Raw genomic sequence first — 26,825 nt, 5'->3', positions numbered from 1 at the left:
CACCCAAGCGCCGCCGACCTGAATCGCGCGAGGCCGTCTGCCGCCTCGGTCATGAGACCACAAGCGGCCGTCGCCACGATTGCTCAACTCAGGCGGCTATCACCCGGCCTCGGGCGATAGCCGCCAATGCCAGATCTAGCTTGTCGGCAGCCATAAGCCGCCGCCGGCTCTGGCGAAGGGTAGGGTAGGTTTTATTTTTAATAAAAAAGACAATTCCCAAAGCCCTTTTGCAAAAAAATATTTGCCAAATACTATTTGGGCCAAAGTAGCTTTACATAGGATTTTTTACCAAATGCTATTTGTATTTCCCCAGGAGGCTTTAACTTAAAGGTATTTGCATTCCTCCAAGAAGCATTTGTAAAGTTGAACTAAACGGTCCCTAACACACATGAACTCAAAGCGATAATCTCCTAGAATAATACTTATGCAACGGGATAAGAAACTTTTAAGGCAAGTCCACGAAAGGCCACCTTCTTTGTAATTATGGGTTTTTTTTGTCAAATTTGTAATTATGGATTAATAGATAAATAAAAGTGAGCAAAACAAGACATTTCTTTTTGGTTCATATATCTGTTAAGTTAATGAATCTTTTTAGTTCATGTCTTTAGTCAGTTCATTTTCATTCAAACTCTATAAATGGAAATGAACTATTCTTCATTCCATAGAGAAACAAATAGAGGTATAGAGAGAAGAAGAAAAAACAACAGATCTCTTCACTTCAATTTTCTCTAAGTATGCCAGTTTTCAGAAGAGTTTGACTAAGTTCTATTTGCATAGTGCTAATACAAACAGGTATGAGGTGTGGTATCTTGATAAGCATAGTTCATAAATCTTGCAAAGCATTATGGGCAAAAACTAATCGCCTTAAGGAGATAATCCGTACCGCACCTCTTGTTTAATTTTGTTACGATCTATTTGGTTCTTCCCACATGATGCAGGGCAAAGTCGAAGGACTGTGACGGCCGGCCAATGCAACTTCAACCGAGAGTCCACGTAGGTTCTGCACACATCTCTGCCTCATTGCACCGGGCAAAGCAACTCTTGCGTACAAAGCATTTCCTCGTTTTCAAGAGTGCATCTCTTCAAGGTGATGGCCTAAGGACTTTCTTGATTTGATGCGCAGCATAAAGTTAGGGAATAACACGCTTACTCTCTTTGGTGGCTGTATTTGTTAGAGTTAATTTGTTATTGCTTTCTCAGAGTTATTATTTCTATTTAAATTTTCTGATTACAAAAAACAGTATTGCATTATGAATCCATCACCTATAACCCTAGGATCCCTATGAATTCTCATGTACCTTCTCTCGCCCCACGGAACATCCCAAGAGTTTTTATCTACCGGTACTTGGTCCTGTCCACGCGCATCTCATACCCGACAAACGTCACCGCGTGGTCAGATTGGACTTACACGGGCTAGTAAAGACCCTGCCTGCATAGTTATGGAATGCAGCTCCACTCGAGTCCAGCGCTACTAGCACCAATTGCTTCGCCACGGCCTTCAGCATTTCATCCTTGTTCGAGGGGACGTCCCTGTAGTCCGATATTTTGGCCTCAGCGACAGATGAGCTCTGCACGTTGTAGGTGATGTTGACCCCGCCGTGCAGGTAGTTCATTGTGGAGTTGTTGCCTTAGTTGTTGATGATGTACTCAAAGCCGTTCTCCATCCAGTCGCCTTGGTAGCCCTGGTTGCCGCCACTGGTGGCACAATCTACGAGTTGTCAGCAGCACACAGGAGGTGATCTGTATGATTGCTTCCGCCACAGCCGCTACCAACAACAACCAGCAAGATCCTGTACACACAGGGTAGTGAGTGAATCGTGTAGTAAGATAACTCAATCAAGAAAACTTCAAGCCGAAGCTCACATGGCTATATGATGCCAAACTAAAGTGTTAGAACAACTAATTTGTGTGTTGTTTCACGAATAAGATTCATTCTTTTATGACAAGAGGGATAAAGCAAAGCAATAATTACTGACATATCTTAGAATAGGCTTGTTTACACCTATTTTTAATTTAGCCAAGATTATTTATGCAAAAATTTAGGGGTTAATATCCTTAATTCCTAAACCAAAAAAATGTTTAGTATTCAATTGTATTGCATATAGACATAGGTACATTTTGCACTATTAGAATATACTTTCCTTTTTTTAAAAAAAAATTAGATAGGACCGGATCGACCTAGCCCTCTCCTTTCATACCCAGGGCCCAGCCCTTTTCCTTTTCTTTTCCTTGGGCCCAGCCCCCCCTCTCCCTCTCTCTCTCTTTCCTATCCTCTCTTTCTCTGCTTCTTCCTCCGTCTATGTTGGACACTCTATAGCCAAGAGAGGCCGCTGCGCCTCAGCTTGCACGGCCTAGGAGAAATCAAGCAAAGCAAACATCGAGGCTGCGAATGACAACCATTCTGTTTCAGAAATCAATTTATGTTCATGGATGAGTTTTTAAGCAAAAAAACACGTTTGATAACAATACAAAATTTTTGTTACCGAAATAAAATTTTGTTTGATAACAGCACAAAATTTCTCCCTCTCGGGTGGCCGGTGAGTGGACGGCGGGCAGATGGCGATGACAAACAGCCGGTAGCGGACGGTGATAGTGAACGACAGGCGGCGGACAGCAAAGGGAGGCGACGGTGGGCGGCGACGCGCGACCGTGCCGAGGCAAAGAGTGGAGGTAGCCGCGGCGGAGGAGGAGGCGGGCGGCGGGAGAAGGGTGGTAAGTGGTGAGAGATGGTGGCCAGTGGACGGCAAGCGATAGCCTACAGTGACGGTAGGAGGGTTGTCGGAGGCGAGAGCGATAGTCGATGGACGGCAAGCGATGGTCCATAGCGGCCGGTGGTGGCGGTGGGCGGAAGGTGGCGCGGGAGGAGGCGGCCGACAGCGGAAAGACGATGGCCGGTGATGGCGGGCGCGACCTACGGTGGGCGGTGGCCAGAGGCGGGCGGTGGCCGGAGGCGGGCAGTGATGGGAGGAGGGCAGTCGGTAGCGAGAGGTAGCCGGTGGCGAGAGATGGTGACCGGTGGACAGTGGATGGCGAGCTGCGGCCCACGACGGCTAGTGTTGGGAGGAGGGCGACAGTCGAAAGCAGGAAGAGGGCGGCTGGCAGCGGGAGACAATGGTCCGTGGATGGCAAGCAGCAGCCGAAGGTGGCTGGTAGTGGGAGATGACGAATGGCAGGAAGTAGCGATCGGCAAATAGGCAGCAATGGGTAGCAAGCGGGTGACCGGCTAGTAGCGAGGCTGAGTGATGAGACGAATTTTAACTTCTCATTTCTATTCCAAAAATAGAAAAGTAGAAAATTTTAACTTCCCATTTCTATTGCAAACCAATTTTTGAAAACAAAATTTATTCCAAAAATAGAAAAATGAAATTACGTTACCAAACGGATTTCTGTTCCAAATATGTTTCTAGAACAAAAACTTAGAAACATAATGGTTATCATTTGCAACCTGAATGGCTCAGAATGAGAGAGTAGGTGGTTAGTGACTAGTATAAAAACGAAGAGAGAGAGAGAAAGCGAGGAGGGGGGGTTCGGTTTCACGGAACAGAGAGAGATACATAGAGATTGAGTGGAACAGAAAGCTGAAGAGCTTTTTCGGCGACTGCCATGCTCTTGCCGGGACCGACAACTCACGGTCATCGCCTCTCCCCCATGCCAAGCCTTAATAGGTTCCGGTTCGCCGGTTTTCATTTTATTTGGTTTAGGGGTTGTTTTCCCAAGGATCCCGGTTCGATGGCCCCAAGGCGACTGGCCATGACCCAACTTGTCTCGGGCTCGCCTCCAAGCCGCCGTCGTCGAGTCAAGTAGGGACAACTTGCGGCTAACACCCCTGGTTTTCTCTCCTTGCCAGCCCCTGTTTTTCCCCTGTTTTTGGGGCACGAGGCCGGAATTCACATTGGTCCTCTCGTGCGAGCCCCAACCTCATGCGTCCTTTGGTAAATCGTCGTGGGTGTCTGGATCTATTTGTTGAGAGTTTCAATCGGAGTTTGAGTCTCGGTCAAGTCGGGAACCTCATGATTCGGAGTGCACACCACCTATTTGTTGAAATGCCCAAATGAGATCTAGTTTTATCTCACCTTTTTGGCCGAAGTTGAGGTCATCCGAGAAATGGCGATCCAAGTGAAAGGGAAGTTGTTGTTCAGGTTATTGTGTTGCCCGGTTCACGGCCGTCATCGTGGCCACTTGCAAAGGCCACTGACATCATGATTTGGGGCGTTTGTCGGACGCCTCGCTGTGGTTGTCACTAGGGCGTCTCCAACCAGACAACGGTGAACGTTTGACCCAGACTAGTGAGGTGACGCTTAGAGGTCCCCAAGCCTGACGAAGATGAGTGTTTTGCTCGCCGTGGCCTTCTCCGTCGTGGTGAGGGCACGCGGCCTAAGGAAGCCGGGTCTTTTGAAGGAGGTAGAGTCGGATCGCTGGTGAGTAGTCGAGTCAGATCCGAGTTGGGCGAGGAGCCTAACCCGATTCTCTTTCTCTTTGTTTCTCGGACTGGGCTCAAATAGGATGGTGGGCCTAAGCTTAGTTAATTTTGAAACTAGGTTAATGTCTAGGACCTAATTTTCTTTAATTTTTGTTTTGGGCTTTAAGGTTGCCGGACTGGGCTCATTGGACGAGCCCAGTCCAGCCGTGGACCCAGACTGGCGGGTTCAGGTCAGTCTCGACCTAAGTCGGATGGGTCCATTTATATATTATTATAATATTATAATATAATAATATTATTTTAATTAAAAGAAAATTAATTTTTACAAAAAACTAAAAATTTTGAAAATTCGAAAAAAATAATAATTAGGCTTTGGAATTGCCTTTTATTGTATGTTTTGTGTGATTAAATTCCATGCTTAATTCCACGTCATTTGCTTCGTACGTTTTGAATTGCGTGTTTAATTTGACTTTGAATATGGATGATTAGAGGCATGTTAAGGTTTTGTTTGTGCAATTCCGATGCATTGATTGTCGTTTCCTTAGCCTAGTTAGGATTAGAACCCTAGGATTCACAATCAATAGGAATACTGCATTAATACCTTTAAATGTTAAATGAACAGGATAAAAGGTACCAAGAGGGCATTAGTCACTCAATTAGTGTAATCAAATCCTCGAACTTATTTAATTTCTAGTTCTTAGGAGTAGGGTGTTTCTCCCGTGACCTTACTTGGATTTCTAATCGACTCACTCCAAATTGATTAGTGGCAACTCCTAGATAAAAATTACTTGCGAGTTAAAAACCTAAACCATAAGTTGCGATACAGTATGGGTTTGGGAGAGCTTGAGTTAAGTCCTAGACCTAGACTTAGCATACACCAAGTTAGTCCCATATTTCCTCACAAAAAGGGCAAGCGCGACAGGCTTCTAAGGGCGTGAATGATAAAATTTCTCTTCCTTGGCCCTATTTCTAGCTAGAAATAGAAAAATCTATTTCTATTACCCAGACGAGTTTTTGAGCAAAAAATAGCATTTGATAACGACATAAAATTTTTGTTCCCGTAATAGAAATTCGTTTCATAGGTGGCCGGCCGACGAACGCAAGCGATGGTGCCTGGCGATGGGTGGCTGGCGGGTGAGTGGGGGCGATGGCGAAAGGCTGGTAAGCAACAGGCGAGCAATGACAAACGACTGGCAAGTGGTGGGTAGTTGTTGGGCAACGGCTGGCAGGTGGGCGGCGATGGATGGCAAGGACGAACAATAAAAGAAAGTTGTTATTTCTATTTCTATTCCTGAAATGGAAAAGTAAAAAATTTCAACTTCCTATTTATCTTCCAAACCTATTTCTGGGCTAAAAATTTATCCTAGAAATAGAAAAATATAATTATTTTACCAAACGGATTTTTGTTCCAAACATATTCCCGAGAAAAAAAAGGGACATCGAATGGTTATCATTTGTGCCTTAAGTCAGCAGTAAATTTCTTACTACATTGGCCTTGGTTCCATGTAGGGTTCATCACCTTGTTTGACCCAATCGGTGCTATCCCGAATGCTACTCAAACCTTCGTACTCAAAAGAATGAACTTGGGAGGAGTTACTGCGTGTTGACGATAGTAATTTGTATACAGTATATGTTACCAAAAATTCCTCGTTGGTTAAATCCAAGGACTTGTTCAATCGAACCTTGAAAGTCCGATTCGCCGCACCATTGAAATCCTCAAGGAAGCATAGACTTTCCAGAAAAATCTTCAGACACTTCGCCTTCTCGCCCACATCCGTGTAGTTGGCCTGTGTCGAGTCATCCACTCCTGGAACTGTTTAGTCATGGACGACATGTCGTAGGTACGAGACGTGATGTCCGAGGTGCATGCACATGTACACTAGACAAATATCAAGCATGTGGTGAAATTTTTTGCAAGTTTGAAAGCCATTTGAGCGATAATGAAGGGATATGTTTGTGCAGTGGAGAACGAGGGAATGCATTAGTTGTATTCATAGAAGTTGAATTGGAAATTTTCTAATTGGAGCAATTTGATTGCAAAGAAAGTTGGTGACGAGCAAGGTCAATCTTTATTCCATGCGTGAGTGTGGCAATATAATTATTTATCTATTTGATCAATCTTCTCATAGAGAGAGAGAGAGAGCGAGCTAATAGCAAGTGACTACTAAATGTCGATCGCAATCTTAACTTGTGGAATGACGTTCAATTTTACTTCTTTCCAAATCTTATTATTCATGTAAATTGACATATATTTAACTCAAGTCAAGACTAAACGAATATTGACAACTCAATTTGTTCATAATTTTTGACAATTTCTAAAATTTGATAATATTTTAAATTTTGATAGAAAAGTCATTAAACAATTTTTTTTGCTTAAAATAAGAAAAAAAAATACATGATAAATCGCAGACAAATCGGTGCCATTAATAATATATATAAAATTAGTTAAACTAGATATCCATCATGTTCCCGTGCATCAAATAATTTTGCAAAAACTTATGAAAACACCAGTTAGCAGATAATTAAGTAAAATATGACCAAAAAAATAGGAATTAAGTAAAAGCTATCGGTTGTCAAACAATTATCAAGTATTAACAAAGAAGTAATTTTTAGAGAACTCGATAGACTTGTTTAAATGATTGAAATTCGACAAAGAAAAAGGAGATGAGTCTATTCTAAGTCGATGCATGTCGACGATAATCAATTGGGAGATAACAACAAACAATTTGCAGCCTAAGAGCACCATAAAATATCATTGACTAAGACCAGTGTTGGTCCACACAGATTAAGATTGAAGGGATAACAAGAGAAAAACTATTTTTAACTTATCCGAGTGGGGAAGTGATTGACCTATCAAATCACGACATCTATTACTAAAAATACGTTCGAATGAAACTTGATAAATTTATAGCTTTGGTAAGAAAGACAACTAAAAATTGATAAAAGATAATAAAAAGAAATTGGTGATTTGCACACCTTCAAAAAGAATTTGTCATGATATGTCAGGCGATTAACAATAAGTTATCAAGGAATCAAGTAAGCGGTAGCTTTTTTTACCAACATTTTCTATACATTTACTGACTTTGTTACAAATATATTAGCATGGGTAAAAAGTCTTTTCTGTTTTCTTTTTTAAACTGAACCGTACAATCGTCCAATAGGTATGAGGACCTCCCATGCACATGGTCCTAAGTGTCAAACAACGATATCAAGTGTTTGCTAACAATACAAAATTCAAGGACTGTCTTCAAATCCTCTTCCTTCTCATTATCATTAGACACTCCAAATATTTCAGCATAAGAAACCTAACAAAGGTCGCATGGGGTCTAACTGAATAAAAAAAAGTAAATACATGAGATTAACTATAGTAATTAACCCGAAATATTTCCACTTAGACTAAACTCAATTCATATCGGCCGAGTTTAGCCTACTAACGCACATGAGCTCGAGGCCATAATCTCTTTGATAAATAGGATAAGAAACTTTCAAGGCAATTCCACAAAGGCCACCTTCAACCCCAGAGTCCCTCTGAATTCTCATGTACCCACTCTCGCCCCACGGAGCGTCCCAAGAGTTCCTTACTAACCAGTACTTGGTCCCCTCCTCATCCGTCCCATACCCGACGACCGTCACCGCGTGGTCTAGATTGGCATCGCACGGGCCATTAAAGACCCCACCTGCATAGTTCTGGAACGCAGGCCCACTCGAGTCCAGTGCTACTGACACCGGCTGCATCGCCACGGCCTTCAGCATGTCATCCTCTTTTGCGGGGACATCCCTATACGCGGATATTATGGCCTCGACAACAGATGCGGCCTGCTTGTCACAGGTGCCGTCGACCCCGGTGTATGGATAGTTCGATGTGGAGCTGATGCCTTCGTTCTCGATGATGTACTTGAAGCCGTTGTCCATCAAGCCGCCATGGCAGCCCCAGTTGCCGCCATTAGTGGCACAGTCCAAGAGTTGCTGCACGGACAGGTTCGGCAGCATGCCAGACTTGATCTTCGTGATTGCTTCCACCGTTGCCACCACGGAGAACGCCCAGGAAGATCCTGTACACATAGGATAGTGACTCGTGCAGTGATTATAACTCAATCAAGATAACTTCAAGCCGAAGGTTGCATGGCTATATATGAGACCATATTAAGGTGTCGGAACAAAATTTGTTTATTGTTTTATTAGTAAGATTGATTCTTTTATGACAATGGGCAATGTAATTGCTCGCATATCTTAGGATAGGCTTCTATGTCAGCAGTAAATTTCTCACCACATGGGCCTTGCAGCTTTATAGGGTTGACAGCGCCTTGTTCGACCCAATTGACTCTCTCCGGAATGCTATTCAAACCTTGGTACTCAAAAGAATGAACTTGGGAGGAGTTACTGCGTGTTGATGATGGCGACTTGTATCCAGCATATGTTGCCCTAAATTCCTCGTTGGTTAAATCTGAGAACTTGTTCAGTCCGACCTTGTAAGTCCGGTTCGCCGTGCGCTTGAATTCCTCGACGAACTTCAGGTTTTCCAGGAAAATCTGAAAACGCTTCACCTTCTCAGCCACGTCTTTGTAGTCGCGCCCATGCCCAGTCATCCACTCCTCGAATTTTTTAGTTGAGGACGGAATGTCGTCAGCAAGGGACGCGGAGTCCGATGTGGATGCACATGCACAAAAAACAAGTATGAACCATATGGAGAAATTTTTTGCAAGTTTGAAAGCCATTTTTTAATGAAGAGTGATGTTTGTTGCTGTAGAGAACAAGTGAGTGCATTTGGTGTATTTATAGAAGGAAAAATAACACAAATGGTCCATGAACTTTTAATTTATCCAATGTAGTCGTTGAACTTTTGGTACATACTCAATTTAGTCCCTAGATTGTATAAAAATGTTCATTGCCATCCTTCTATTAATTCAAGTTAACGGAATTTACTGATTTGACTTCCAATCCGGTACGTTTGAGCTGTGAAAATAAAATTAATGTTACATGTAAAATATCCGCATACGATATTCAACTTAAATTAGAATATAATAATCCTTTTAATTTGTTTAACTTGTTCAATTTGGAAAAATGATTATCCGTTTATTTTGATGATATGGATTATTCTATTTTGAGTTGAATATCTTACATTGATAATCTACGTGTAATGTTATGTTTTTTTACCACCATTCAAACTTACTTGATTGTAAGACAAATTAGCAAATTCCGTTAACTTGAATTAAGGGAATGATATAATTGCAAATTTTCATGTAGTTTAGGGACTAAATTGAACAATTACCAAAAGTTCAAGGATTATATCAAACAAATTAAAAGTTTATAAAAGATATTACACATTGGGCCAAAGTTCAAGTCCATTTGTGTAATTATGTCTTTATAGAAGTGAATGTGAAATTAACTAATTGGAGCAATTTGATGACAAAGAAAATTGGTAATGAGCAAGCGTGTTGAGAGAGAGAGAGAAAGAGAGAGTGTGTGAATGCTCAAATTTTGAACAAAAGTTTTAGGTGTGAAAACCGACTTTCATTTTTAACTTTTATTTTCCTTTTAACTTGTCATTCGCGTTAATTGACATTATCTAAAGAAAAATGCCTGAACAAGACATATGAATATTTACAACTAGATTTGTTCATATTTTAAATTTCGATAGAGAAGTCATTAAGCAAATTTTTGCTTAAAATAAGCGAAAACGCATGATACATCAAAAACTTATTAGGTGCCTATCGTGTTTTGTGTACGTGGAATGATTCCTCAAAAACTTATGAGAATACCAGTTAGCAAATAATTAAGTAAAACTCACTGGTTGTCGAACAATTATCGATTATTAAAAAGAAGTAATTTCTTGAGATAAGCTTGATAAACTTAGTTTTAATAGTTGAGATTAGACCAAGAAAAAGGCGACGAATATATTCTAAGTCAACACTAAGTCCGTAGAGCTTACGAGTCAAGTTTTTGGACATTATTGGGAAATAACATAAAGTATCATTGACAAAGACCAATGTTGGTCTATACACCTCTTAGTTGCTACGTATAATAAAATATAACGGAAACTAACGGAGGATAAAATTATCACAGATATATTGATTTAGAGATTTTGATAGTAAACAAATTAGCTTGGAGTAAATTTATTACAGATGTATCAGTTTGAAGTTTTTCGTGATATTAACCCAAGAAAATAAGAAAAGACTAAGATAGGATGGGTGGAATCATATCGAGAAGTGGGACAGGACAAAGACTCCGAGAACAACCATTGTTCCAATTAGAGCGCAACTTGACAAAAGACTAAGATAGGATGGGTGGAATCATATAGAGAATTGGGACAGGACAAGGATTCCGAGAACAACCATTGTTCCAATTAGAGCGCAACTTGACAAAAGACTAAGATAGGATGGGTGGAATCATATAGAGAAGTGGGACAGGACAAGGACTCCGAGAACAACCATTGTTCCAATTAGAGCGCCCCTTAAGTCAAGTCGTCTCCTCACTGTCTCCAACGTATGCCTCCAGCCATTGACTTGAGCCTTGACTTAATGGCGTCCTCTTCTTTTTGGGTCCACAAACGTAAGTTCGAAGGAGATGTCCTTTCTTTTGGACTTTTTCTTTTGTAGATAAGAAAGGGCAAGGAAGGATAACAAAGTCTTGTATCCGTTACAAAAATGTTTGCACGAAGTTACATCTACTTTGCATCATCTACGAATCGAAGGTCTAAGATTAAGCGGCCCATCTTCGCATTTACAAAGATGCTGATTGAAGTCTCATCGTAAGAGATATGCCGTAGTTAAACATTGGATTACCAACCATTATAATATTTTTTCACAACATGAATTAAATTCTTAATCTCGTGAATAAAGGTGACTTCTTCAACACTAAACCAGCCGCCTTGATATTTTTTAGGGTTAATAGAATCATAAATCCCAAATGAGTACATCGGTGACAAATTTACTTAAAATTATTTTTTTGGCCACTAAAAACTGCAAAATGGTTCACCTATGACAAGTTTACTCTCCATTAGATTTCATTAAATTTTACCATTAAATTTTTAAGTTGGATGACACGTAATAATTGACAGGAGTACCAGTTTGGCAATTTACTCTCTGTTTGTCACAACTGTGTCAATTTGTGATTTTTCGTGGTATTAATCCAATTTAACAGGGGGTAAATTTGTCACAAGTGTACCAAAGTCGAGATTAGGGATCTGAAATGTTTTGCACTACAGCAATGAGAATAAATCTCAATAAGTAGACAACCTATACCCCACCTAGGCCAATACGTACCCAAACAAGTCTATCATGCGATCTAACAGCCAACACATTCGAACCCACACAAACATACTTACCTCACCTTAAATCACCCATCCAGTCCACGCATTAGTCAAATCACAATAATGCAATAATAGGTCAAGAACATAACATGAACACTTGAGCATCATAACTACGTATATTCACCCAATTCAACCAAACACATTTCGCATGTGTGGCCAAGCAACTATCCACGACCCGCGTCAACACGTCTCAGGTCCATTCTCACAGGCCGCGTCAACACGCCTTAGGCTGAGTCTTCCGATCAATTCGGGCTCAGTCCCGCGTAACCACACCTCAGGACATTTCTCTCGACCCGCGTAACCACGCCTCAGGTCATTTCTTGCCTTTCTAACCACACCTGCGTAACCACGCTTCAGGTTGGCAACCCTCCGATTATTCGGGGCTCAGTCCCGCGTAACCATGCCTTAGGACATTTTTTTCGATCCGTGTAACTACGCCTCAAGTCATTTCTTGCCTTTCTAGCCACACCCGTGTAACCACACCTCAGGTTAGCAACCCTCCGATCATTCCGGGCTCAGTCCCGAGTAACCACACCTCAGGACATTCCTCATGCACATACACCACAATACAATTCGCCAATACCAATATAGCACGTCATACTATTCAAAACCAAGTCATGCTCACCAATACGACGTTCAAGTCATCCACATACAAATATTAATTTCACCCACAAACGCCATGACAAACTAGTCATTGAACCCATCGCAATCAACCACTAACTAAGCCATAAAATCGCCACAATTTAGTCTACAACCGGCCACATTCTATCAATAAATTCCACCCCTAACTTAGCCACTAAACCAACACTAATCAATCTCTAAACAAGTCTAATAATAATCCAAAGTACTAAGTAGGGTTTAGGGAGTCACTTACCTAAGTTTTGGCCCAAGGAAAACCAGCAAGGGGCCAAAATGGTCCGATGGAACGGTGGCGAATCGGTGTGACAAGGGTACAACGGGTACAGTGGTTGGCCACGGCTCGGTACAGCTTTCGGCCATGCCCGGGACTCTCGACCACGGCCTGCCAAACAGCTTAGGTGGACGGGCGATGGCTGGGCACGATGGCGAGTGGCTGGGCAGCTCAGCCACGGCCAGGATGATGACCAGGAGAGCTCGGCCACGGCCTGGGCAGCGGCTAGGTGAGCTCGGCCGGTGAGCTGGTTGAGTGGCTAGGCTAGCCGATGAGCGAGCTGGCTGGTGAGACGCGTGGCGGTGAACTGGGCGAGTGGCTAGGCTAGCCGGCGAGCGAGTTGGCCGGCGAGACGCACGGTAGCAAGATGCGCGACTGCGAGCTGGTGCTAGGTGGAGACAAGTTCGCAGGTGGCTTGGGCCGACCGGCGACGGTGAACAAGCAGGCACGCGACTAGGCTGGCTAGCGACGGTGATGGCGTGCGACTACTGGGCGGCGACGAGCTCGGCCCTATGAGCAGCGAGCTGGGCTCGCTGCGACGAGCTGCTAGGCGAGCGAGCCGACAACGGTGACGGCGTCCGGTGGCTGGGTGGCGGCGACAGTGGGGGTGGTGGCTGGTCGAGCAAGTGGCGGCACAAGGGGGACGGTGAGTGGTGGTTAGCGGTAAGTAGCAAATAGAAGGAGCAGAAGTAGCGGCCAGGGAAAAAAGGAAGAAGAAGAAGAAAAGAAGAAGAAAGAATAAGAAAAGAGGAGAGAGAGAGAGAGAGAGAGGAGTTTGCATGGGGAGGCGGGGGAGTGGATGTGCATAGCTAGGGGGGAGAAGGGACGCGCGCGTAGCTGGGGCGTGGCAGAGGAGAGAGGAGAGAGAGAGATAGAAAGTCAAATGCAATGAGTGCGATCTGACGGCCCACATTCGAACTCGAAATCGATCCAACGGCCATGAAAAACCCTAATTTAAATAAAGGAAAAAGACCAAAACACTAACTAAAACACACTACGAGAGATGTCTACTAGTCCAAATTTGCACTCGGTCCAAATTTCACTTTTCACCAATTCCGGGCAATATCGATGCTAGCCACAATAATATCGACACCTTCCTATTAAATTCATCACAAAACTCCGAGAAATTCGACACCAAAGTTCGGGCTCTAAATAACAGCCAAATTCGATTGAGTGCGATTCTAGCAAAATCTCTAATTTAAAATTAATCCAAGAGTGATCAGTTCTGGGTGAGATTTTACTATTAGCACACTGACGAAATACACGCTTTATAAATCCCAAAAATGAGTCGAAATTCGGAATGTCACAACTCTTCCCCCTTACAAAAATTTCCTCCTCGATATTTACAACCCAACCCAATTATCCGAACAAATGGGGGTATTGATATCGCATCAACTCTTTGCTTTCCCATATCGCACCTTCGGTTCCATGATGCTCTTAAATTACTTTGACCATCAGAATTGTTTTATTTCGCAACACTCGTTCTATTCTGTCCTCGATCTTTATTGGCATTTCCACGTACGACACTCTGTCGTCTACGCCTATATCTTCATAATTCGGCACGAGGGTCGGAACCAGTTCATATTTCCTTAACATAGATGTTGACACCTAAATTTCGACCGACCATTTAATAATAATTTGCATAGAAAATTAGAGATTAAATTTTAATCCCTAAACAAAAATATTAAAATTGCATAGCATATAGTTTAAGTTCATATAGGTTAGTTGCATTCCGCATCGGACCGGCGGTGGCGAGAAAGCTGAAAATTCATCGCGTAAACCGAGCTCGAGCACTCGGCTCACTCAAGGGATTGGGGGCCGAAATTCACAAGTCTAAAATGTTTTGATTATCTTAATTTGAGCTTAAATCAGCCCAAATTAATTTAACCCATTTAGAATTAAAATTAAATTAAATGATAAAGCCTAAGTCTAAGCCCATTAGGACTAGGAAGCCCGGTCAATTAACCTAGGGTTGTGATATAAATATGTGATTATACCCCTCAATCAAGGGGACTCTCACAATTTTCAAAGACAAAATTCTCTTAGAGTACGAGGCCAAAGAATGTCATACACGGCCACAAGAAAGTGAGAAAGAAAAATCAGAGAGAGAGAGATTGTTTCTGTTCTTTTCTGCCTGAGGCTCAACTCACGTCAAGGTGGAGAGCAAAAGCTCTCCACGTTCTGCACTCACAGAGAAGCCAAAGGAGAAAACACCAAAAAGGGGAAAAGGAGAAGAGTTTTCCGGATCTTTTCTGCAGGTCACAGGAACACACCCAAATCAGAAAGATCAGCATTTCCGTGGGTCCTTGTCGCTTGCGCAAGACCACTCCTTGACCGTCGTTAAGCTATTTCGACGAATTCCTAGTTCCCAGTCAACACACGAGCGACGCAACGGTGGCAGTCCAGCAAACTTTAAGCCCAATTCGGTACACTCTTGATATTCTTGCAGATTTCTCAGTGAGTCTTCGACACAATTTGTCCCTGCTCGTGACCAACACCACCGCTGGTCGTTACTGCTTCGAAGATTTTGCTACCTAACCGACGTTGACGCCCTGCCGCCACCGCCTGAATCACCGTCATCATATTTCAGAGATAGCGAGACTCTTACGGAGTTCCATCTAGCCCGACGGATTCGTCGACGTCCAGTTCGACCAGAATCTCTCTACCATCGTGAATATCACATCAACTTTTGCGGCTACCACTTGCAAGCCTAAAGTCCAAGCCGCGTCTCTCGTTGCCCCGAAGTCCACAGTCAGAAAGAGTTACCAAGATTTCAGTGAAATAATTCTAAGTGGTGGATTTGTCTTCTTTTGGGTGTTGTCCAGAAGTGATGATAACGTGTGGCCTTTTGTGAGTTTATTTCATGCAAGCTTCCTGGCAAGGAGAACGCGAAGAGTTTAGGTCTGTAGTGAAGTGCATATTTGATAAAAGAAAATAGCCAACGCTGCCTTGCCAAGAAACCAGCCCCACAACATGAGCAGAATTGCCACCGAGAGCAACACCAGCTGGTCCTTTCGTGACTAAGTGGCTATCACTAAGCATCAACGACGGTGCTTGCTCATCACGACCCTTGATCCGCCCGTCGCCCGCCCGTCTACCGCCGATCGTCCGATCCGCAATCCTGATTCGCCGGTGATTTAAATTTGGAAAGTAATCAACAAATCAGGTAAAAATCTCTATCCAATAAATGTTCAAAATATTTAGATTCCTAGTTTCCGTGAATATTGAGTAGATTGCTAGATATCTTAGGATGATGTGTGCTATATCCGCAATATTCGAAAATACCCAAAATTAGGAATCATTCCTAATTTGGCAACGTATCTGGACGACTATCCGACCTTATCCCTAAGGTACGATACGCGGCGATACGGTAAATCGTTATCTTATCCATAATCACTTGGATACGATAATAGATTTTATTTGCTTTCAAAATTTAAACAATGAACTTTCTGTCGATATCTATAACCCTATAGATATGACCGTTAGTTTGATTTATTTGCCTTATCTGAATTTGAAGAATCTTGCGGATTGCGTAGATTGTTTGAATGTGATTGTTATCTTCGTTTGATTGTTTTCCTTTTAAATAAAGAAAATCCAAAAATTTGTTAGTTAGATTTAAATTAGAAATTTTGCATGCTTAAGGAATCCTTAATATATCTAAAAGAATAAGATAATTATTTGATTTAAATTGGGATCTAGGGTTGCTTATTTCCTAGTTTAAATTAGAGATTATTTTAATCTTAATGGATTATTTAGGATATTCAATAATTTCGAATTTTAATAAAAATCCCAAAAAAAGAATAACTTTAGGATAGATCAAATCATTTTCTCTAGGATAGATTGCATGTTGATTTGAGTATTTTTAATTTCGAATTTCATTGGAAAAATACAAAAAATTAATCATTTGTCCGTCATTAGAATTAGGTCACGTCGTCACATGACATATAGTTCGCATGCTAGGTTTCATTAATCGCATGTCATTTTTGCACGTCATTGCATATAGGTTAGTTTGCATTTTAATAAAGCGCAAACCCTAAAGAACACCTCGAGTGCCTTGTTTTGTTAATTAGAAATCATATTAGGATTGTCTGTATGATTTTCTACTAACAACGCAAATGCTTACGTTGCTTCGAGGTAAGTAATTCTCCCAATCTTCTAATTTATTTAATGTTTTGATTATTGGGTGTTACTTTGGTGGTTTGCGCACCCGCATGATCACCTCACATGCTAGTGACTAAGTTAAAATGGATCCAGACTGCTGCATAAACATTTTTCAAAAGAAAAGGTACCGAAAGGGCATTAGACTAGATCTAGCATAATCAAGTCCCCGAGCTTAGAATCTCTGGTTCGTAGGAATAAAACATATCTCCCTATATTTTATTTAGGTTTCTAATTAACCTACCACAAATAGATTAGTGGCGACTCCAAGCATGAAAACTTTTGCATGTTAAAAAACTTAAACCCTGAGTTGCGAATTGGTAGGGCTTGGGAGGGTCCGAGTTAGGCTCAGTTTTAACAATCCATTAGCCTGAGAGAAATTTTAGGTCGCGACAATAGACACGTGGAACATATTGTGAACTTGGGACAAAATCGGCGGTAGTGCGAGATGTAGGCCAAAGTACCAATTCTGTCTAAGACCTCGAATGGACCGACATACCTCGGGCTCAACTTCCCTTTCTTGCTAAATCGTGACAGTCCTCTCATCAGCGATACTTTGAAGAAAACGTAATCCCCCACTTGAAATTCCAAAGGCCTACGTCTCTGGTCTGCATAATTCTTTTCGCAGCTCTAAACGGTCTTAAGCCTGTCCCGAATCACCTTGACTGTTTCAACTGACTACTGAACTAACTCTGGACCCATGATGCTCCTCTCGCTAACTTCATCCCAACAAACCGGTGTTATGTAAGCTTTGCCATACAATGCTTGAAATGGTGCCAACCTAATACTCTGTTGATAGCTATTGTTGTAAGCAAATTCAATCAGATGCAACTGTTCCTCCCAACTAGCCTTAAAATCCAATGCATATGCTCGTAGCATATCTTCCAAAGTCTAAATCGTCCTTTCAGACTGGCCATCAGTTTGGGGATGATAGGCCATGCTAAATTGTAACTTCGTTCCTAATGCCGTATAAAGACTTTTTCAAAAAGCGGCAGTAAACTTAGGATCACGATATGAAGTAATCGTTACTGGCACTCCATGAAGTCGGACTATTTTTCGCACGTATATCTTGGCATAACTTTCTAAGATGAAGTCCTTCCGCACCAGCAGAAAATATCCTGACTTTGTCAATCGATCAACTACCACCCAAATTGAATCATGATCCCTCTGACTCTTTGGTAATCCCATTACAAAGTCCATTGTGATGTGTTCCTACTTCCATTTAGGGATGTCCAATGGCTGCAACATTCCACCCGACTTGCAATGTTGTGCATTCACTTGTAAAACACTTGAAGATGTTAAACATTTAGTCACGTACTTGGCTACATCCACTTTCATGCTATTCCACCAATAATGCTGTCGCAAGTTCTAATACATCTTCATGCTACCTGGGTGAATACTAAAATTACTATGGTGTGCTTCAGACAAAATCTCCTCCTTAAGTTCTGCATCACCGGGTACACATAACCGTGCACGAAACTTCAGAATTCCATCCTCGGGTACTTGAAAGTCCGATTTCCTTTTTGTGACGTCCATTTTCAGAATCTTCTAAATCTCCAAGTCCATCAATTGTAAAGACTTAATCTTAGTCTGGATTTTCGGTTCAATCTTTAATGCGGCAAGCAAACTTGAGACATGACTCACTTCAAATTTAAACTCCGAATCCCGAACTCCTTCCAACAGAGTCCATTCCTTGACCATCATATGTGCGATGCTCGATTTCCAGCTCAGTGCATCCACTACTTTATTAGCTTTTCCGGGGTGATACAGAATCTCGCATTCATAGTCTTTAAGGAGTTCCATCCAACGATGTTGTTTCATGTTCAATTTCTTTTGGGAGAACAAGTACCTTAAACTTTGATGGTCCGTATAAATCTAAAATTTCTCCCCACACAAGTAGTGTCTTCAAATCTTAAGAGCGAAGATAATCACGGCCAATTCCAAGTCGTGAGTCAGATAATTCAGCTCATGCAGTCTCAATTGTCACGATGCGTATGCCACTACTCTTTTGTATTGCATTAGTAAGCATCCCAATCCCCTTAGCGATGCGTCAATATAGATTTCATATTCTCATGGACCTGACGGGATTGTCAACACTGGCGCGATCGTCAATCTCTGCTTTAACTCTTGGAAACTCCTTTCACACTTATTCGTCCATTCAAATCTCATCTCCTTCTTTAGTAACTGCGTCAACGGTGTCGCTAATGCCGAAAACCTTTCCACGAAGCATTTGTAATAACCTACTAGATCCAAGAAGCTTCGAACCTCGATTACTATTATTGGCCTTGGTCAATTCATGACGACTTCGATCTTCATCTGATCCACTACAATTCCTTCCTTGGATACCACGTGTCCTAAAAACACTACACGATGAAGTTAGAATTCACACTTACTGAACTTAGCATCAAGTGCATGTTCCCTTAGAGTTCATAGAACTTTTTCCAAATGTAACTCATGTTCGGCGAAACTCTTTGAATATACCAAGATGTCATCTATGAACACGATTATAAATTGATCTAGAAATTCTTTGAATACCCTATTCATTAAATCCATAAAAGTAGCAAAGACATTAGTCAATCCAAACGGCATCACTGTAAACTCATAGTGCCCACACCTCGTCCTAAATGCCGTTTTTGGTATATCCTCTTTCTTAATCCTCAGTTGGTGGTAACCCGTCCTCAAGTCGATCATAGAAAATATCGATGCTTCTTGCAGCTGATCAAACAGGTCATCTATCCTTGGTACTGGATACTTATTCTTAATGGTCACCTGATTTAACTGTCTGTAGTCAATACACAACCTCAAATACCCATCCTTCTTTCTCACAAATAACACTGGCACTCCCCATGGAGATACACTCAGGTGAATAAAGCCCTTATCTAGTAATTCTTGCATCTGAACTTTCAATTCTTTCAACTTTGACAACGACATCCTATAGGGTGTTTTCGAGATCGATTTTGTATCGGGGGCTAACTCAACCACAAATTATACTTCTCTATCAGGTGGCAATTCCAACAATTTCTGAGGAAAGACATCGGGAAAGTTGCGCACCACGGCTATGTCCTCTAGCCTCGGCTCTCTAGCCGTCGAATTAACTACATTCGCCAGAAATCCTTAGCACCCTTCGTCTAACAGCTTAATCACCTCAAGTGACGATATCCAAGAGATTGAGGTTTCTCCTTGGTTTCTCACAAACTCGAATCTAGGATGTCCAATTAGATTAAATTAGATCACCCTCTTACTATTGACACTTGATTTTTAGCTTTTTTTTTTCATATTTTTAAAAATCTCAAAATTAGGACTAGGAATCTTGACCAAGCCTAGAAACCTGCTTCTAAACCAAAAAATAAATTTTTTAGCATTTTCTTACATTTTTTCTTAATTTCTTTTAGTCAACATAAGTGATAAAATCAAGAAAAATAGCAAATAAAATCAGAAAATTCCATAAAAATAGTCATTAGTCTTTTTTTAAATCCAATTTCATTAATACATCATCAATTTTGAAAAATCTTAATCGGATATGTGTTTTTCCCAAAATTGGGCAAAATCAAACCCGAATTGAACTAAAAATGCAATTAAATCTTTTCTAGTCTTTTTTAAGTCATAGTGTTTTCACAACAAATGATTCTAGGATCTTGAATTACATAATGGTCGGTCCAATTGCACAATTTGTCAGAGAAATCAGAAAACCCCAAAATTCAATTGAAAATTAAGAATTTTGAACCCAAATTGGGAATAGTTCCTAATATAAAATTATCAAACCATGAGACCATTGTTCTTAGGGTTCATTAGATGTGGGTAATTCAATTTTGGCATCAATTTTGCCTAATCAGGTCATTAGGATATCAAATTGATCAAAACCCTATTAACTCGAATACAAAAATGTGAAAATTTTGGACATGATTATAACAAAAATTGGGGAAAATCATAAATTTGGGTTCAAAATATGATGAGTAATTCATAACTTTCAAGTGAAATATACTCCACCCCCATGGGCATTCAAAAATGAAGTAATTGTACCTGATGACTAGGGTGGTATGGATGATCAGCCTTGAGGAAAAAGGCCTGTCTAAGAAGGAAATGCTCTAAGATGAAACAGATGAGGATGAAAAGAAGAAGGAAAAATTTCGACAAGGTGAAAGGCATTTCACCTAGAAATCATTTAGGGAAGGCGAAACCATAGACTTACTCGGTCAAGATAGCGATAAATACAATTACCATGTCAAATATACTCCATCACCATGGGCGTTCAAAAATGAAGATATTGTACCGGACGGATGGGTGGCATGGACATGGTCCCGATCAGCCAACTAAATCTCGAAAAGAATGAAGATCGAGAAGAGAAAAAAAAGAAAAAGACTCACCGAGGTGATATGCGATTTGTTCGTAAAGCACAAAAATAAGGTGAAGTTGTTGATTTTCTGGGTCAAGATGGTGGCCGGTATAATTATCGTGTCAAATATACACCTCCTCCATGGGCATTCAAGAACGAAATGATCACACCTGATGGCTGAGGTGGAATGGATGCTGACGAAGCCAATAAGAGCATGGTATCCATGATTACACAATTTCTAATCAAGCTTGATGAGGTAGATAAATATAAGGAGGAGGAAGGTCCTGTTGAATCAATCACTATCCAACTTCCCATTTATTAGCTGAGGATCGAAAAAGAAGAAACATAGTTTGTGATTATCACCCTCCCTCCAAAAGAAAGGTTCGATACTAAGTGCATACCTTGAGATTACTCTCCTAAAGAAGTTGATGCTATAACCCGATCAGGGAGATGCAATGTCCCTAAAGAAAGTGAACACAAGAAGAAAGGATTAACCGAAGAAGATGTCAAACAATTGCTTTCAATCATGAAGACGAGCGAATTTGAGGTAATTGAACAGTTGAGAAACATGCCGGTACATATTTCTCTGTTGAATCTCTTTAAGACTTCAAAAAGTCACAAAATGGTGCTTATGAAGTTTCTCAATGAAGTGCATGTCCTGGAGATAATTAATGAAGTACAACTGGAAAACTTTGTTGGCACTATTCTTCTGAAAGATCAAATTGCCTTTTCCGATGAAGATTCCCAATTGACGGGCGTTCCCATAATAAGGCGCTATATATTGCCGTCAAATGCCGGGGTAGAGAGGTATCACGCTGTTGATCGATAGTGGTTCCGCACTTAATTTGTGTCTACTAAGCACACTGCATCGCTTGGGGTTTAGCGAAGAGCTCATCAATCCTTCTAAGGTAACTGTGCGTTCGTTTCATGGAATGAAGAAAGACGTTATTGGCGATATCGAGCTTGAGGTAAACATAGGCCCTGTGCCTTTCCTAATTGACTTCCAAGTAGTGGATATTCTGAGGACTTTCAACTTGTTACTTGGAAGACCTTAGATTCATATGGCTGGTGCTATTCTTTCAAGTCTCCATCAGAAGGTCAGGTTTGTCATTAATGGTAAGATCACTGTACACGGGGAGATGGATTTCGCCACTTACAAAGAGAGTGCAATACTATATGTCGAACCCGAAGTGAAAGAAGAACCAAGTTATCATTTCTATGAAATGATCTTAATAGTGCAAATTCTTGCCGGTTGCATCATAAAAGCCCCGGAGTTCTCAACATTATCCATTATGTCTGGAAGAGTGTTATGTCAGTATGGATTTACTCCCAGTAATGGTCTTGGATCAAAATCCCAAAGAATCAAGGAACCTATAACTCCGCTTGTTACAAGAATGAAGGATGGAGTAGGTTATATTCCAGATAGCTCTAAAGATCACCATGGAGGTCAAGGCCAAGGTTGAAAGAACCATGGAGGCTGTAAAGGCCGAGGTGATCACATTATTAATCTGTTCATATGGAAGGGCAAAGCTAAAGAGCTTCCTTATCATCATATCCACATCAAGAAAACTTTTCCTAAATCCTCCAAGCTACTTCAAGAAGAAGACTTACATGTAGAGGAAAAATATGTCCTACCTGGTTTATTAAAAAAGAATACCATCAACATTATCGTAATCGATGCAGAAGATACCTACGCACTAGAGTAGGAAGATTCTCTTGAACTTTTGCTATTAGCCTTTTCTCTTGCATTTTGTCGATTGCAGTTTCAAATTCCTTGTGATTTCATTTGCAATTTTAGTTCAGTTGCAATTTACATTCCTATTGATATAGATGTAATCACGTTTTTCATTTCAATAAAAGTGGTCAAATGTTTTGTTAAGGACATGTAGAAACAAGCCAAACCTCTGATGAACATTATCCTCATTCGTGAGGCTTAAGGCTTTGGGTTTCTATATTGTTCCTCATTGCGAAAATGATTTTAAGAGTAAAGAAGTCTAATGATATGAGGACTAGCTCTGTCTTTATATTCTTTCAAAAATAAATTTCAAAATGAATTTTCAAGAGGTTTTTCATAAGACCACATGCGTTACTTCATATGAAATTACTAATCATGTTTGTTACATGTCAGGCATGAGCATTCGCATACCCATAATAGGTTCATATGTGGCCCAAATCTTTCCAAGGAGATCACTTGCGATATTAAAGAGGATAACGAGGATGAAGAATGGGTCAGAAAGGAATGGATTCGTCATGAAGAATCAAAACCACTCACATTAGAGAAAATGATCATTGTTAATATGGGCGATAAAGAAAATCCCAAATAAGTTAAGATTGGAGAAAGTCTTTCCTTGGCAGAAGCAGAAAGAATCACAGATTTGCTCAGAAAGTATCAAGATATATTCGTATGGTCTTATGCTGACATGCCAGGCCTTGATTCGAGCATAGTTGAACATGCTTTGCCAATTGATCCAAGTATTCCATCAAAGAAGCAAAAACTGCGGCGAACAAAATCGGACTTAGCAAAGAAAATAGAAGAAGAAGTGATGAAATTGCTCAAAGTCGATTTCATTGAAGTGGTACCATAACTAGAATAGGTTGCCAACATAGTACCCGTAATAAAGAAGGATGATAGTAAACTTAAACGTGATTTGACTTAGTGTCGGTCACGGGTCGAGAGCGCGTAATTCCAGAGAGCCACCCGTTAGCCGGAGATAAGCTAAAGTTGCGATTGCTCGATTTTAGTCATTTCTTGGAATTCGGGCCCGGAATCGAGAATTTTGAAAGTGATATTTTGGACGGCCGATGACGTTTTGGCTTGGCCAACCATTTCGCAAAAAATGGATTTCGGTTCGGGCCGGAAAATTACGGTTTTGCCCTGTGGCACCAAGGTTGGATTCGAGGCCGTTTGAGGTTATTTTTCACGGCCAAGGTCATTTGGGGTGGCCACGCACATTCAGTGTGGTTTTGGCCAAAAATTGGAATTTCGGCAAAAATTGGAAAAATAATATTATTTTATTCCCGAGACTTTGACGTGGATTTTCGAGGGCTTGCGCGATGAATTTCGCGATTCGACGCCATATTATGTTGGCCACGCATATATGGAAAGCGTATGTGCAAAAATTGGAATTTCCGTCGGGATCGGAAAATTACGAAAATACCCCTAGGCCATTTTTGATTAATTCCGAAAATTGGATTTAATTTTGGGATTAACCAAGGTGAGTTAAGGTTAAACCAGGTCTGGTCAACCACGGTTAAGAGCAAATGACCATTCTACCCTAAATTATTGGATTGGATCAAATTTGGGCCCTTGGATTAGGGGCAAAATTGTCCAATGGGCCTAGATTGTGACACTTGGATCCCACTAAGCTATCTTTGACCCATTTGACCAGACCCTCTCTCTCTCCTCCAGCCATTCTGCCGAGACCTCCCTTCTTCCTCTTCTTCTTCATTGTTTCATCTTCTTCGTGGATTGCATTCTGTTCATCCGGTACTGTTCACGCCGGAACAGTACCAGCCGTGCTGTCCCCGCCGAGCCAGAACCACCAGCAGCTAGTTCCACCTCTGTGCAGCCACCACAGCCCCAGTTTTTGTCCAAAACAGCCTTGTTTCTCTATTTTTCTCTTTCCCGGTCTGCAAACAGTACCGCCGGAGCTTCGCCGAGCTCCGATCGCCGTTCCGTCGACACCCAGCCGTCTAGCCTCGCCGTACGTCGCCGTCCAGCACAGTCCGTACAGTGTCCGTACGGGTACTGTTCACCGTCCGTACGGATCACTGTTCACGCGCGGATCGTCGGACGCCGCGGCTGTCACCGGCCACCGTCCCAGCCCTGTCCGTACGGTGTCCGTACGAAGTACTGTTCACCGCCGTACGGGGGGTCACTGTTCATGCCGTCCGTACATCGCCAGCGGCGCTGCTGCCGCTGTCCCGGCCCGTTCCAGCCCCCGCTTTTGTCTCGCCTTTGAGTAAGTGTTTTCCCAAATGTCATTTAGGACCTCGGGTATTTCTAGACTCTCGCTTGAAGTTCGGTTTAAGTGATTTTAGTGGACTTGCTTTGGCTTGGGCCGTGATATGCCGTGTGATGTGCCGTGTGAGTGGCTGTTCGATATGCAGCTAGTACCATTAGGACCGGCTCGTAATTTTATGAAAGTGCCGTGAAGAGCCGGAGTGAGATATGGTGATTTTGAGGGCGAAAAAGATTGATTGATGGTGTGATGTGTGGTTTTAGGTGATGTGGGGTCTTGTTTGTCGTGTGGTTAGACTGTTAGGTCCGGCCCGAGATTTTGTGAAATTGTCGTGAAGGGCCTGAACGATTTGATAACGTTTGGGTGTGGAGAAATGCCAGCTTGTGTGTTGATCGTGTGTGTTGTGATATGACTGTGTGGTTGTGGCTGATTTGGGATTGTGCTTGGGCGATTGTGGGTGGCCATGTGTTGCTTGTGTGTGGCCGTGAAGTGTGGTGGTGTGGTAGTGCATTCGCGTATTGTATTCGCGTGCCAACAATGCGTGATTGGGTGTTCGTGCGGTGTTTGTGTGACGAGGTTGTGTAAATGTGAAATGTGTGTGAAGTGTGTATGTTTGGCGGTGTGTTTGTGTGGTGGCGTGGCAAGTGTGGTTTGAGTGGAACGAGGATATGGAAATGTGGTTTGGTTGGAAAGGTCCGTCCCGAGGCGTGTACGTTTACGCGGGACGATGCCCCCGACGAGGTGACGATGCCCGCTTGACGAGGTGTCGATGCCCGACGTGGTCAAGACCGTTGGCCTGATGCGTTTACGCGGGCGCGGTAGAAGGAAAGGTGTGTAGGATTCCGTCCCGAGGCGTGTACGTTACGCGGGACGATGCCGTCCCGACGAGGTGACGATGCCCGGCCCGACGGGTGACGATGCCCGACGAGGTCAAAGACCGTTGGCCTGATGCGTTTACGCGGCGGTAGTGGTGGAAAGGTTGAGAATGAGTGGGATTTGGCAAGACAAGCGAGAGGATTGTGGAAAGTGACGCATGGTGTGAGTAGCGTGCGAGTGTGTTTGTATCGCGCGATGTGATGCTTAATTATGGGGTAGAAACCGCTAGGCACGGTACATGGGACGTGCCCAAGTGATTTCTCGTCTTATAATTAAGGCACGCGCGTGTCCTGTGATTCCTTGCCGTGATGTGTTGGCTATGTTATTGTCTAACGTGCAGAACGTGCGTGATGGATTCCGGTAGGGTCGCATGTGATTGTTAGTTTGACCGATCGTTGTGTGTTATTCGGTGTTTCGGCGGACGTGAGTGCCTACGTGGGGTTTGGGGTTGTACACTTATTGAGATTTGTCTCACGGTTGTATAACCGCCACTTTCACCCTCGGCCCTAAACCCGGAAGTGCGCCTTTTCTTTTTGGAAGTCCGGGAGCTACCGTTGGTGCCCAGTGGAGCCGCAGTGAGTTCCGAGATTCGAGTCGAGATTCGTGCGAGGGAGGAGGCGATCCTTAGGTTTTTCCTTAAGAATTTTGGGGGTTGTGTAATCGGGTTGACCCATAGGGAAGTTAAGTTAACCAGACTCGATATTTTGTTGACGGTGATTTCGGATGCTAGTTTGTTAATTATGCCCGTAATATGATGTATGTATATTTGGTGTTGTATGAATATGTGGTTGATGGATTGTTCTTGTTCTACCCCGTTGTCGTCATTATTTGTCCGGGGTTTTATTATTCGCTTCCGC

General features: G+C 42.1%; 1 protein-coding gene and 1 pseudogene across 1 annotated transcript; both read right to left on the bottom strand.

The window, feature by feature from the left end:
- Positions 1–422: 422 nt before the first annotated feature.
- LOC115684768 (zingipain-1-like) lies at positions 423–6,350 on the bottom strand (annotated as a pseudogene).
- Positions 6,351–7,662: 1,312 nt separating this feature from the next.
- Positions 7,663–9,141, bottom strand: LOC115684778 (macrodontain-1-like). Its single transcript, XM_030609650.2, has 2 exons — positions 8,688–9,141; positions 7,663–8,472 (listed from the first exon to the last, which is right to left on the bottom strand). Exons 1-2 carry the CDS (start codon positions 9,133–9,135, stop codon positions 7,823–7,825), a joined length of 1,098 nt encoding a protein of 365 aa, XP_030465510.2. The 5' UTR covers positions 9,136–9,141; the 3' UTR covers positions 7,663–7,822.
- Positions 9,142–26,825: the final 17,684 nt, after the last annotated feature.

The sequence above is a fragment of the Syzygium oleosum genome, unplaced genomic scaffold (genome assembly GCF_021117445.2).
Source record: "Syzygium oleosum isolate NSW1041296 unplaced genomic scaffold, Sole_v2.1 Sole_v2.01, whole genome shotgun sequence".
Lineage (NCBI taxonomy): Eukaryota > Viridiplantae > Streptophyta > Magnoliopsida > Myrtales > Myrtaceae > Syzygium > Syzygium oleosum.
This window is presented reverse-complemented; position numbering and strand designations above follow the sequence as displayed.

Excerpts from the sequence above, each read along its gene's own strand:
- LOC115684778 (XM_030609650.2), bottom strand. The coding sequence starts at position 9,135 with ATGGCTTTCAAACTTGCAAAAAATTTCTCCATATGGTTCATACTTGTT. Across the intron at positions 8,473-8,687 it reads AAAGCTGCAAGGCCCATGTG|GATCTTCCTGGGCGTTCTCC; the intron begins GTGAGAAATTTA and ends CTATGTGTACAG.